At 42.0% G+C, this 14,983-nt stretch overlaps 1 protein-coding gene across 1 annotated transcript in view; it reads left to right on the top strand.

The window, feature by feature from the left end:
- The window catches only part of TBC1D10A (TBC1 domain family member 10A), a 44,496-nt gene that overhangs the window by 13,911 nt on the left and 15,602 nt on the right, over positions 1 to 14,983 (top strand). Inside the window, exons 2-6 of the mRNA XM_063454761.1 lie at positions 2,103 to 2,202; positions 4,573 to 4,680; positions 4,760 to 4,866; positions 11,570 to 11,684; positions 11,765 to 11,830. Coding sequence (XP_063310831.1) covers positions 2,103 to 2,202; positions 4,573 to 4,680; positions 4,760 to 4,866; positions 11,570 to 11,684; positions 11,765 to 11,830 — 496 coding nt within the window. The remainder of the gene's footprint in view (positions 1 to 2,102; positions 2,203 to 4,572; positions 4,681 to 4,759; positions 4,867 to 11,569; positions 11,685 to 11,764; positions 11,831 to 14,983) is intronic.

The raw sequence follows: 14,983 nt of genomic DNA, 5'->3' as shown, positions 1-14,983 counted from the left end.
AGGTGTTTGTTTATTTGTCAGGTTACCTGTGTGACTTTGTATATACTCCCTGTGTCTTCTTCAAGGGCCCATTAAGTTTGAGTGTACCCAGTAAATTGTCTACCCATTCCTAATTGCATTTATATAATCTGCCTCTTTAAAATTTACAGATTAAGGATGTTGATATTATAAGTCTGTCAGTCAGCCTGCACTTGGCCTGATTGAACAAACTCAGCCGTTTATCAAATCTTATTTACTCATAGGTTTTACTTATAAGGTTAGCATATTACTGTAGAAAAGGTAGGTCTAGTTATCCTTAAATGTAGTTTTGTTTTTTTTCTCTTCTTCTTAACTCTTTATTACTGCATTTCATTACCAATATTTCCCTAGCATGTTGTTGGTCATGAAAAGGTTAACTTTCTTTTCTTTCATCTCTTGAAAGCACTGAAAAAAATGTTAACCAGTCAGTTTTAAACAGAAAAAAAATCTAATTATACAAAAATCATAGTCCAGCAGTTTTTGTGTTTTTTTCTTTCTCACGTGTGAAGTACCTCATGGAAATGTTAAATATACTGAGTCTCTGAGGCATGTCACTAGAAGAGTCATGTGAGTCACACGATAATTCTAATCTGATGCCTGTTTCTGGGTTAAGACGGCTTTGTTGATGTAACGCCCATATCATGTGCTGTTACAATAGTGAAGTTCCTTGGTTTTTGGATCCTACATACTGGTCTACAAAACCCTTTCTCAAACTTCCTCAGGGTTGTGGGTCCCATCCTGGGGTCAGAGAGGTGAGGGTAGATATGTGGATGCTCTGAGCAGGATGTGACTGACTAATTCCTTTACTGAAAACATTGCGGTTAAAACGGTTATCCATTCTTCCCTTTTTTATGAAGCCACACCCTCTATCATTTTGCTGCTTTGAAAGCTTTTTTTTCCACAAATATAAATTTATAAGTGAGAGTTCTAGTTGTATGACTTGGGGTTTCAGCTGAGTGTGAAGTCTTTGCTCTCAGTCAGTACAATGTTAAACATTAAACCCTTTTCTTTTGTTTTTCATTAATAAAATAGGTAACCACTTTTTTTTTTTTTTTTTACATTGATTTCTAGATTGCAGGGTGCAATGATTTTAAATAGACATGGTCGGTCAGTCAGCCATTCAATCAGGGAGGGGGAACAGTAGCAGAATCTGGGTCTGACCGTTGTGTGAAATGGAAGGTGTTTGAAAGGAAGACAAAAAAAACCTGGACAGGGAAACTTTTATTAGACACTGAAGCAATACATAGCATGGGGATTGTAATGTTTGTTAGCTGTACTTGTGCATATTCTGGGGAAATTTCTCTGTTGCATCCCTTTCCTAGCAATCTCTACAGAGCGAGTGTGAGAAGGCTCCAACAAATTAATCTCAGCATTGCATTAAAAAAAAGAAGAGGGATGTGTTGGTTGGTATTTACAAATGAATATAGGATAAATGACAAATTAAAAATTTGTAAAAAATAGAAAAGCAGATTTCCTAAAATTGTATCTTATTTATTTTCCCATTAGCAAGTTGGAAATTGTGTCACGCCCAATGGGTCTGCCCCTCTCTTTTTAGAGCATCTGTGTTCACAAGAGTTCTGCCACTCAGGATTTTCCCTTGTATATGAGGATATGAGGATTATCTGTTGGTTTGTCACTAAATACACTCCTGACTTATATTTGTATTTTGGCCCAGTGTTTTGCTTGGTGGACTCAGTCAGTTCCAATAGACTTTAATGCTTTTGTTTTTCGTTTTAATACAAAACCGCATATTACAACTATATCTTCATAAAATCTCCACAGACTGTTGTAGAAGTCTCTGCAGGCAGATATGGATGCGGCATGAAGGGACGGTTCAGAAAAAAGTGTTGTCATTTGGTAAAATATGTTAAGGGAGGCTCCGACAAGACGAATACATTGAGCAGGGTTGTGGGTACAGGTACATGTGCTTATAGGTTATGGGTAATTGGAGAATAAGGGTATAGGACAACTTTGCCCTACAATAGAGGGACAGATCTAAACCTTTCCTCAACACAAAGGAGCATATAAGAATTATGTATGTGGCAACCCAAGTAGACAACAATTTTATTTCTTTCCTCTTCCAGACAGGAGGATGTGCCAGTTGACGTTCTTAGGCAGAGAGAGGCAAAATGGCTGGATATGCTTTCTAGCTGGGATAAGTGGATGGCAAAGCGACATAAGAAGGTATGTTAAGGATCTCCTCTTCATTAGGAGTACACGTTTTAATGTATTACAACATGGGCTTTTCCTTCATGATGTAGCTTTTTAAATGTGTCATCAGGCCAGGACACCCCCTGTCATCACACTCCCTTTTGAAGGGTGTAGTAGTAGTGCAGGGCGTTCTCAAAGCACCCTTGGGTGTTTGAAACCAAATTTGCACCAGGTAGTTAAATGCTTTTTTAACAACTGATTTCCTGTCTCGTTGTCGCTGCACAGGGCCACAGTACAGGTGGGTGGACTGGTTCACGTGCATGGACTAGAACTGTCATGTGCAAGAGGTCAAGAGGAAGTGATATTCACCTGATTTGTGTTTTAAATAAAACTTAACTAAACACAGGTTCAACCACTTGTCAGTACACTGCACAATAAATTAGGTCACCTTTTGTGTACTAATGCAAGTTTGTTTGTCAGTGAGATAATGAAGACAGGTTATAGTCTCCAGCAGTAACATATGCCAAATTAAATCTTACTACAGTAATAATCACACTTTAAAAAAAAAAAAAAAAAAAAAAAATCATCATAATTTTTGTCTTTGAATTAACGGATTTAAACAAAATGTATTATGACAATGACTCCCTAATCCACACTACACTGGTTATCTTTTTGTAGCATGTAAGTGATGGACCATTTTAAGTTCATATGCTGATAGACATATTTTAAACAACAATGTTATACAGTAAAGCCATTAAGTAAGGCTTTCAAAACATTAATATATTTACTAGTCATGGTTACAGTTGCCTATTAAACCCGGGGAAAAAACATGTATTTGTAGATCCAGATGTATACTCCAAAATAAGCAATCCTGAAACATTTCCAAATTGGAATGGTGACCGAATACCTCCTGTTTTATCGGACTAGTCACACTAATGGAATTTTTTTTCAGAGCTAACTTTAGCTCCCTCTACTTTTTTGTAGAACTACAATGCCCATGATCCTTTGACAGCCTTAAGACTGGCAGAACATCACATCAGATGTTTTAGACCACAATGAGTGATCTACCTTTTTGGGATTACCTGACCTGTTATGTTCTGAGGCAGTTCATGGGTTGCTAAAAACATTGAGGTCTGTATTTAGCCGATCGGTCCAAAGTTCTACATTTGTGTTTCAATTCATACATTTCTAAATTCTGCCTTGCACAAACAGATGTTGTAAAATAGTAGTCCGCATGTGAAAACGGTGTTCTTAAGTAATATGGCTTTGTTCTGAATAATTTGTTTATTTAAATAAATGGTCTAGACTGCACCTGAAATGTCCTGGATTAAGATGTGTAAACATTGTTTCTTCAGCTGTGTACTTGAACTTTTTTTTTTTTCCCATTAAGATTTTGTAAATAATCCTAATTGGTATTGTCTGTCCCTTTTATTCACTCTCCATCCTCCTGCACAATGTGTCTGTATCAAAAAGCTCTAAAGTTAAAAGGAATGTGTTAGTCTGTACAATATAGGTGTTGTTGGGAGTATTTGTCAGGAAGGGGTTGCTGACGGATATGAGCTATACAAGTTCATTCTTGCTGCTTCTCTGTTTTGTGGTTTTCATAGCTTGCTGAGATTTGCCACATATGTGGTTATGATAGCTGTATGGAGCTGCTAGACTGAACACTGTCACTTACAATGATGGCTACCCTTGCCACCTCAAGATGCATGTAAACTACATATCGTATTATGCTAAGCAAGACTTATGCTAGCTAAGCATCATGAAAATTGTTATCCTGTGTTAAAGGACCACTATAGGCACCCAGACCACTTTAGCTCAATGAAGTGGTCTGGGTGCCAGGTCCAGTTAGGATTAACCCTTTCTTCTATTAACCCTTTCTTCTATAAACATAGAGAAACTGCTATGTTTACTTTAAGGTTAATCCAGCCTCTCATAGACAGTGAGACAGTGACAGTGGCTGCCTCACAGACAGGTGCTTCCGCGCTTCTCACTGTGATTTTCACAGTGAGAAGACGCCAGCGTCCATAGGAAAGCATTGAGAATGCTTTCCTATGAGACAGGCTGAATGCGCACGGCTCCTGCCGCGCATGCAGCCGATGAGGTCGCTATGGAGGAGGAGAGCTCCCAGCCCGGCGCTGGAGAAAGAGGTAAGTTTAACCCCTTCCACCCCCTAGAGACCCGCGGGAGGTGGGCCCTGAGGGTGGGGGCACTCTCAGGGCACTATAGTGCCAGGAAAATTAGTATGTTTTCCTGGCACTATAGTGGTCCTTTAAACCATCACTGTTTTGTGGTGCGTTTTTATATTGGCGCTGCTTAGAATCACTCTTGGGGCTTTGTGGCTGTATTTTGTATATTTTTATTTTTAATTTTTTTTTTTACAACAAACTTGTATTCTACCAGATAAAGCTACGATGTCAGAAGGGGATTCCACCATCCTTGCGTGGCCGTGCATGGCAGTACCTCTCTGGGAGTCGGGTAAAGATGGATCAGAACAAAGATAAGTTTGATGTAAGTAAGAAAGCAAGGGCCTTCTTCAGAATCCTCTTGAAACCTCTCCTCTTCCTTACTCCATTTCCTTTTACCACAGGAGCTGGACAGGATGGCGGGCGACCCCAAGTGGGTGGATATAATAGAAAGAGACTTACACAGGCAGTTTCCTTTCCATGAAATGTTTGTTGCTCGTGGGGGTCATGGGTAAGTTAATCTTATTATTAGTTCACTTTTCAGCAGTTAAAGGGACTTATTCATTACAAATGACATTTTGTAATGGGGAGGAATATTAACTGCACATTGTGCTATCAAAGTGCTTTGCAGATTTGTAAAATTATATGTTTTTGACCACCAATCCGTGAACTTTCTTTACTATGTTTGCCAAGTCCTCCATCTCTACAAATATCGTCCCTAGAAGTGGATGCGAGAAGCTGCACTACCATGACAACTTGGAATTTAGAGCTCAAATCTAGCTATGTTTCCTAGGTACTGCTTACTATACTAGTTTAAAATAATTCTTATGAAAAAGAAGCAAAATGGACAGCCAGCTAAAAGAGAACATTCCTAAGTGCTGCCTGCTTGTAAAATATGTTCTCAAAACAAAGGCCTGGCAATGCAAGTGCATGTGTTACAAGAAATATTTTAAACTGCTAAGGTACGACAACAAACATGTTAACACCACTAATAAACTTGAACCAGAAGATTTTTTTTTTTTTTTGATTCCCCAGGAATTTTAGGAATGCAGTAGGGAATCTGGCTGGTGACTGTTTCTCACTGGTAGTGCAAAGAGAAGCATTGTCTCACTAAAATCTATAGAGATGAGCTGTGTCACATTCAAAATCTTTTTTGGGGAGGGGGGATCTTGGTGCAATCCCTATAAACATAGGCAGCAATCCTTCAGTAGAACAGCAAAAACGGTGATGTAACTTCTCTGGAAATAACATAGTTGAAAGTCACTTGTAGTTTTTTTTTTTTTTAATTCTTTATTTTTGTTGTGCAGGTCGGTATATGACAGTATCAAACGCCACAACCGCGAACTTATATGTATACATACAGGCTCAGGAGTGTGTGCACATTTTTGAAGATATAAAGTATAAGCAAGATCAACATAACAGGCTTAAGTAGGTTAGCATATGTGTAAATCAGGTTGCTTTGCTGTATACTACTGCAGTGTTTTGAGTGCTGGAACAAACAAGTCTGCTTGAAAAAACTAGGCTGGTGCTTCAATCATAAGGATCATCAGACTTAAAGAGTATCCGTTAAGTAGATTCGGTAAATAAGTGAGCTATCTACTAAAAGGCTGAACGACCTAAATTGGTCTTTCAGCCAAATTTACTAATACTAAGTAAAGATTACTTGGTATTAGTAAATTGTGCCCCTACTTGCTATACTGCGAGTAGGGGCATGTCTAGTGAGCAGTGAGCAGCCTGTAACTGCTCACTGTAAAAAAACAAAACCAAAACCAAAAAGCCTAATAACCGCCACACCCCCCTCTTGCGCGGCTGGTGGGGGCCCCTAAATAACAATAAGGGGGGGACCTACTGTCTTTCCCCACCCCCCCCCCACCCCCTGAGCGGTGACCGGTAAGTGGGGGGGGGGGGGGGACACCTACTGTCCTGGCCCCCACCCCTGAACGGTGGGTGGTGGCCCTAGATATGAATGGTGGGAGGGGACCTACCGGCCTTCCCCCCCCCCCCAGCCCCCACCCCTGAGCAGTGCGTGGGGGCCCTAAAAAAACAATAAGGGGGGACCTACTGTCCTCTCCCCCTGGCCCCCACCCCTGAGCAGTGGGTGGGGGCCCTAAATAAAGATGGGGGTTCCAAAGAACTTTCCCACGCTGTGTAAAATGACAAAGAGCACTCTGATTGGCTTAAACGCTTTATAAGCCTTCCCCCGCCCTGCGTAGCTCAGTCTGCGCGGAGCCCTCCATGGGTGAAGATGGATTATTTTTTTGCGCTCAGGTTTTTTATTTTATTTTATGTTCGACGGGTATGATGGTTTTTTATTTGGCTTTTTTTGGGGCTGAAAAATGAAGCTTTTAGAAAAAAGAAGACGTTGAATGTTAAGTTTAATTTTACTTTACAGGTTAGTTATTTTATTCCCCCCTCACTATTTTTTAGGGTGAGGGGGGTAGGTAGGGGCCTTTTTATTTGGGTGGGGGGGTGGGTGACTAGGGGCTTGGGGACCCCTAGTCACCTTTGATGGGGAAGGGGATTTGACTTAGGGCCCCCACCCGCCGTCCAAGGCTGGGGGCTGGGGGGGGGGGGACAGTAGGTCCTCCCCCTCCCCCATCATCATTATGGCCCCCGCCCAGGGCTGGGGGGCAGGACAGTAGGTGTGCCACCCCCCCGGCCCCCATTATCATTATGGCCCCACCCGCCACCCAGGGGGGGAGGACAGTAGGTCTCCCCCCCTCATTATCTTCATGGCCCCCACCCGCCGCTCAGGGGTGGGGGCCTGGGGGTAGGACAAGAAGTCTGCCCCCCCCCCCCCCCCCCTTATTGTAATTTATGTAATTTTTTTTTTTCTACAGTGAGCAGCCACAGGCTAGTAGACATGCCCCTACTCGCGGTATAGTGAGTAGGGGCATTCGGGAGATTTTAATCTCCCCTGTGCTATTATGGGGGTCATATTGACCCCTATAGAGTGAGAGGGGGACCTGGTGGGCTTATGAAGTGGTGGGGAGCACTGCTCCCCGCCGCTTCTATCTTTACATGTTACAAGGAGGGAGCTGTGTGCCGGTAGCTCCCTCCTTGTAATAAATTGAACGAACAAACGAACACTGATAATCGGTGTTAGTTTGTTCGTCTGATTTTTCTATTCATTCATTCGTCTGTCTGATGAATGAATGGATTAAATTCCCGTTCGCATGTGCGGGAATCTCACATGCTATCTAGTGTGGGCAGAATAAAGATCGGGGCAGAAAATAAAGATTAAAGAAGAGGTAATATGGGGGGCTTAGGGGCATTTGGGGGTGACTAAGGGGTCAATTGGATGTAGTGGAGGCGGGAGGGGGTGAACGGGATTCGGCATGACCGTGCCGCTTTAAGTGTGATATTTGGCAAGTGACATCACAATCTATATTAGCCAGTGGATGAAAAAAAACAATTGTAGCATAGGGCTGAAATATAAAAACATGGGGGGGAGAATTAAGGGGTCTAAATGAATGCACTGTAATTGTATGTTTTAGACTTTACAAACAAATATTTGCTAAGTACCAGTTATAAGTAAACCAAATTAAAATTCCTGGGAAAGTACAGTTCCCCTTTAAGTTTGTTTGTGTGTGTGTGTGTGTTTTTAGTGAATTAAAAAAAAAAAATAAAAGCACATTTTAAGCTCAATCTAGTTTTAAAGTTTTTGTTTCTGGTGTCTAACACAACACAGACTGTTTAACCCCTTAAGGACACATGACGTGTGTGACACGTCATGATTCCCTTTTATTCCAGAAGTTTGGTCCTTAAGGGGTTAAAGAAAAAAATATATAAGCAATGAAGATTAATGTAAACTTGTATTTTATGTGAGAGATCTTCTATATTAAAGGGACTCTCAAGTGCCAGGAAAACATATCCGTTTTCCTGGCACTGCAGGACCCTACCTCAAAACCTCTTCAGTGACTTACCTGAATCCAGCGCCGTTGTACCTCAGCGCTGGGTCAGGCTCCGCCTACGCTCCTCCCCCACCGACGTCAGCCAACGGGGAAGACCTAATGCGCATGCGTGGCAATGGCTGCGCGCGCGCATTAGACCTCCCTATAGGAAAGCATTATTCAATGCTTTCCTATGGGGATTCCAGTGACGCTGGAGGTCCTCATGCATAGCGTGAGGACGTCCAACGTTGTTTAAAACACTTTTCGTGTTTTTTATAAACTGCAATAATTACCTTGCAGAGTTAAGTCCTCCTCTAGTGGCTGTCTATCAGCCACTAGATGAGGACTTAAACCTACAAGGTAATTATTGCAGTTTATAAAAATTTCAATAATTACACTTGCAGGGTTAAGGGTGGTGGGAGTTGGCACCCAGACCATTCCAGAAGTTTGGTCCTTAAGGGGTTAAAGGAACACTATAGTGTCAGGAATGGCAACCTGTATTTCTAACACTATAGACTAGGTGACCGGCCCACACTCTGTGCATTAAAAAAGGTGATTTTTACTAACCTTTTCTCACACGCCGTGCTGGTCTCTCCGTGGCTGGTACCTCCACTTTGGCTGAGATCCTCAATTTTGATTATCTCAGCCAATCTAATGCTTTCCTATAGGAAAACATTGGGAGGCTATTGCACATGTATGGCAAAACACTGCTCTGCGCCAATCAACATCTTCTTCTCCTAGAGGTGCATAGAATGAATGCATCTCTATGGGAACCGTTCAGTCCTCTGCGTGGAGATGCCTAACAGAAGTGCTGCACACTATGCAGCACTGGACTAGAAACCACCTCTAGTGGCTGTCTGAGAGACTGCCAGTAGAGGTGTTGATACTGCCTTTACTCTTAAAAAGCAAAGTTTACAGTGCTCAACCTGCAGGGACAGGCTATAGACAAGAAAACTACTACATTAAGCTGTAGTAGTCCTGGTTACTGCAGTGTCCCTTTAAGTATTGTTTGTGTAATATTTTTTTTTTTTTTTTTTTTTTTTAAAGGTTAATTTTAAAGCATTCTTTCTGGAGACATAATCTAGTGAGAGAGTACATGAGCCAATAATTGAGCTTAAAAAAAGCCAAAACCCTCTGTAATTTTTGTTCAGACTAATTATAATCTCAAGGAAAGTTTGTATGTATTCAACGTATTCCCTAACTCACCTGTTGGAGCTATCCTGATTGTGATACTCATCATTCACAAACAGGCTGTAGTCCAACTGGAGCCAGTGTGAACATTTTTTTTTTTTTTTTTAATTCTTTATTTTCATTGTGCATGAAATAACAATAGGCGAGCAGAGCCACAATAGCAGCTGCAGGCTTTTCATAGCATTTTTACAAAGTAAATTGTGGCAGATTGAACAGCACTTTTTTTCTTTTTTTAAACAAACATGCAAGTATCTGACGTTATGACAATAGTATTTTTAGGTAGGGATCAAAATGATTAAACAAGATTTACAAGAGATAGTAACCACTGAGAACCTCAAATCATACAAGCAGAGAAAAGGAGGTAGTCTCCACTGCACAGTGCTTCCCTAACATTATTGCTAAGCTATTAGGCAAATACAGCCCACCTTGTTTCAAGAGAACCGTGGGTTATTCCCAAGGTTGCTGAAGCAATATCTAGGGGTGGGAGGCTAAGGCAGTATGAGCAACATTATTGTACATGGGAATTTCTATGGGTGAGGACTGTGACTGCGCGGCACATATCAGAAACATATTGTAGTTAGGCTTTTTCTTTTCATCTGTGGTATTGGTACATTGTGCATTATTCGCTTAAATCTCACACTGAACAAATTGCCCGCTAAACAAATGAACTTTTCTATATAAATACTAGGCTAGGTAGACTTATGAGATTGTTAATAACGCCTCAAGTTATGAGAAGGTATGTGAAATTACAGTTTCGAGAAGGGTATACAGTATACTCATTTAAACAGGTTACATTTGACATGTACTCGCAGACATAGAATAAGAACGAAAGGCAAAGAGGAGCACAATGGAAAAATAAGGGAAACACATGGCATACAGGTGGGAACTGAGAAAGAACAAACTTATTGTTTGTGTGAATTTGCCTTGCTGAGTTCAGTGTCCGATAGCCTGCTGTGAAGCCGTGTTTCAGCCGATTCCGGTCGGGTAGGTGGTGCCTGAGTCCGCCGATCGCCGTAGCCTGTGTGAGAACAGGGCTATTAGGTAGATGCTGCCGTTGTTCAGTAGGGCTCTGTGTGGCATGGCTTTCCTCTGGCTCTGCTGGGTTTGCAGCACCACTTTCTTTGCGTGTACCGTAAGTGGAGCTCTGTTGCAATGGGCTGTATGGTGACCGGTCATCTGTTTTCTTTCAGGTGCGGGTCTCGCTCCTGGGTGCCGTCTCACCTGTGTGGAGTCGCTGCGTTTTGGAGGCGGGAGTTCTCTTCTGCCTCGGGGTTGCGTGAGGGCTGGTGCTTGTGGGCCTTGAGCCTGGAGGCCTTCGTTACGGTGAGGAATGGTAGTCCCTTTTTGTTTGTGGGATGTTGGGCGAGTGAGTGAGCCCTTCGGACGCTGAGGTCGTCTCACAGCGGCCATTTTGTGCTCTCTTCGTGGGTGCTTTGGTGAGCGGGCGCTATGTGCATGTACGGCATGCTGCTGCATGCGCCGCTCCAGCTTGGTCCAGAACTCCTCAAATATTGCTCCTATTCTTGCGGCCTGTGCAGCCTGTTCAGCATGGTAGTCTCTTGGCCCCTTTGTGCTCTCCCCGAGTGGCGTGGCCGTTACTACGGCAGCAATTTCAGGGGCACTTTGAGTCCGATTGATTAGGCCGGGCCCGGGGTATCCGGAGCTCGGTCCTGAGCGGGAAACTTCAGTCCGTGCTGTTGCGTGTGTCCAATCGTTGGGGACCGGGATAACCCCCTCCGGTCCATAGGGGGGGAACGGAGGTCCGAACTGCGCTTCGCTGAGTGTTTCCGCGGCGGGAGAGTGGCCGTCTCCCCCACCGCCGCCATGCTTGCAGGCCGCAGCCTCGGGAGGGTCGAAACCGGAGCGTAGATCCACCTGCGTGGTGTCGGCTCGTAGGTCTCGGTGACCTCTGTCGCTTGGGCGTGATTAGGAGTTGATTCGAGGCCTCAGCTCGTCGGTAATTGCCGGTAAGTGCTTTTAGAAGCGGGAGCAGCCACGACATGCGACCGCTCCGCTCTGCAGGCAAACCCCGCCCCCCAGTGTGAACATTTTTATGCCTTGTGTATACTTTTTTCTATGCTCTCTTTCTGTAAGTAATAGTCTGTCTTTGTTCACATGTCCACTATACAGCCAGCAGGATCTATTCAAAGTGCTTAAAGCATATACACTATACCGGCCAGAGGAGGGGTACTGCCAGGCTCAGGCTCCAATAGCTGCTGTCCTGCTCATGCACATGCCAGCTGAGGTGAGCATGCTGACATTTCCTTCAACTTCTATGTATACAGTTTAAGTGCTGTCTCACACAAATCTTGTCTTCTTCCACAGCAAGCATTTTGGTGTCTCGTGCAGATCTGTGAAAAGTACCTTCCAGGATATTACAGTGAGAAGCTGGTAAGGCAACCTGGGAAATATGAATAGACTCTTTGCATTTCAGAGACAAAACATTTCGTAATGTTCAGGAAGATGTATGCATGAGTGGAGTATTGGCAGTAATGGAGAATGTGTTCCCAATATGAATAGTCTTGGTTAATGGGTTACCATAATTATATTCTGTGACTGTTAGCAATGAATATTGGCTGACCGTATGTATGCTGTACATTATTCACAATTCTTACGGCAGTTTGTTTTTGCCTTTGTCGTAAACATTCTGTAAATCTTTCTTTTCATCAGCTCAAATGAGCATAACTATGTCCTAAACTGATCTCTTAATCTGTTCACTGGCATCACAGTTAACTCTCTCAAATGCTTCATATCCCAATCTGTTAGACAGAATTTTTAGATACTCAAATAGCAGCTTTAGAGCCATTGCTATCAAATCTTCTGTACGCTGCCCTTGGGTTTTAACGTCCAAGATGCATTATCTTGCACTTATCCACATTAAATGTCAGTTGCCACAACTCTGACCATTTTTCTAGTTTACCTAAATCATTTCCCATTTGGCTTATCCCCCCTGGAACATCAACCCTGTTACATATCTTAGTATCATCAGCAAAAAGACATGCCTTACCATCAAGACCTTCTGCAATATCACTAATAAAAATAATAAAGGGAATGGGTCCAAGTACAGATCCCTGAGGTACCCCACTGGTGACAAGCCCATGCTTTGAATATACTCCATTGACTACAACCCTCTGTTGTCTGTCACTCAGCCACTGCCTTACCCATTCTACAATATTGGAATCCAAACTTAAAGATTGCAATTTATTGATAAGCCTTCTATGTGCAACAGTGTCTTACTGAAATCTAGGTAAGCAATGTCTACTGTACCACCCTGATCTATTATTTTAGTTACCCAATCAAAAAAATCCATAAGATTAATTTGGCATGATCTCCCTGATCCCCCTGATCCATGTGATTTTAGATGTTCAACAATCCTATCCTTTCACATGGTTTCCATTACTTTCCCCACTACTAAAGTAAGGCTTACTGGCCTATAGTTGCCCCACTCCTCCCTATTACCTTTCTTGTGAATGGGCACAACATTGGCTAACTTCCAATCTTCTGGGACTACTCCTGTTAACAATGATTGGTTAAATAAACTATGAGAACGTATGAGTACAGAGCCACGGTCAAGGTCTCAATACCAAAGGTCAGGGTCAAGGTCTCCATATGCATCTCTTTAAGGCTGAGAGAGAATTGTGGGAGATATAGATTTTAAACTGCTTCATTTACTTATGCCATTAGTCTTGATCGTGATTATTTTATTTTTTTTCTTCCCCATGTAGATTGCCCATATTTGTGAGAAAATTAGTTCTAGTTACTCCGACTAAAGTGTTTAGTAAAACAGTGTTTTTTGATCAAGCAACCAATACTGACATGGTCTCTCCCAAAATAAAATTTAAAAAGAAATAAGGAAAAACGTATCGTAGATCCTGCACAAAGTTCTGTTCGTAACCCAATTATCTTCTGCTGATGTTCTCCTCACAACGTGGGGTGACACCACAGAGGATGGGCTAAGGTTAGGACTTGGATGAAGTGAGTTAGGGAGGCATGCCACCATTGTTCGTGTGTCACAAGCATGTTATTCGTGCTGATGATAGGAGCCAAATAGGTACAAAATTTACATTAACTAGTACAGAACTCTCCTTCCATGCTGGTAATGACACTGCAGAAAGTGAAGTTCCACCTCTGGCTGCACTGGGATTTAATGTGTGCGATGTTTAAAAACCTAAACAGTGCACGTACAAACTCCCAAGTACCATAATCTCTTTAATCACTGAAGTGGTCATGGGGCTTAGAGTAACTTTTTAAGTTTATGTATTGGTTGAAGATAAACATTTATGCCTAACGTTAGAGTAGTGTAGATTTAGATTATCCCCCTCCCCCTCCTCTCTTACAAATATTAAAATAAAGCTTTATTTCTTGCATTCTATCCTCTGGTAGGGAAGCATTAGAGATGCATTGACTAAGTGATTCTCTATGGGAGCATTGTCTCATTACAGAGCACGCAGATGCTGAATGTTGGTCCTGCAAAGATAGCAAGACCTCAACCAGGAAGCCTCTCAGAATGACAAAACACTAGAGGTGGTGTTGAGCAGCATTCTCACAAAAGCCATATTTACACAGCAGATATTGCAGAGACAGTCTCTTTTCCCAAGAGCCACTACAGTATAATGTAGTGGTTCTAGGGCTTTGTATCCTTTTTTTAATGCAATATATAGTCTGGTGAAGGTTTTCCATATATACGTATATATTTTTTCTTTTTGTTTTTTCCCCAGGAAGAATATGCTGACCATTTTCTTATTCTTCTTTCTTTTCTTCATTTTACATTTTCCCTTTAGTCATACACACTTCTTATGTTCAAATTAAATAGTGTTCAATTTCATCTATACATTTGCTAGAATTCTTTGAAGCACAATCTACATTTATAATACTCTTTAAACAATATGGTCTTTGTCATTAGACCTAAATAGCTGTCAGTTGGAGTTATGATAGGCTAAATGCAGTAAGCCGACACTCAACCAATCACAACTGCAGATTGATGCTCAGACTAAAAGATCAGCACAGAGGAGATGGGCTGCTGGGGGGCTCTCATTTAGCATTAAAACTTATTTAGTGCTAAATGAAATTATGGCACCAGAGGATTCCAAACACTATAACGTGTTTTTAATGAGATGAAGCGGATACAGTGTCTACAGTGTCCCAGCAAGATATACCTTATTTTCTAGTGACCCACTATGTGTAGTAATTACTAAATTGTAATGTGTCAAAACACCACAGTTTTACTTGGGCAAGATTAGAAGATCCAGTTCAGCTGTATACGGCTAGAACATTTTACATGCAATTGATGTATGTATTGTTGTAAGTCAGTGGTTTGATGTGGCCATGGTGCCTAAAGTCTGTAAGTTCAGCGTTTTGCTCAGAATAGCTGCAAATACCATTTTAACACCATGGCTCCCAGAGGTGTAACTCAACCTCCGACAGAGTTATTGGGGCATTATTGGCTAGCCCAGAGCAAGAGTCCTGGGCTGACTTATGTTAATACTGTGCAAATTTAATTTTTATTTGTTTTAGCACAGTGTGCTATTCATTGGGTAATGGTCA

This window comes from Pelobates fuscus, chromosome 5 (genome assembly GCF_036172605.1).
Source record: "Pelobates fuscus isolate aPelFus1 chromosome 5, aPelFus1.pri, whole genome shotgun sequence".
NCBI classification, from domain to species: Eukaryota; Metazoa; Chordata; class Amphibia; order Anura; family Pelobatidae; genus Pelobates; species Pelobates fuscus.
This window is presented reverse-complemented; position numbering and strand designations above follow the sequence as displayed.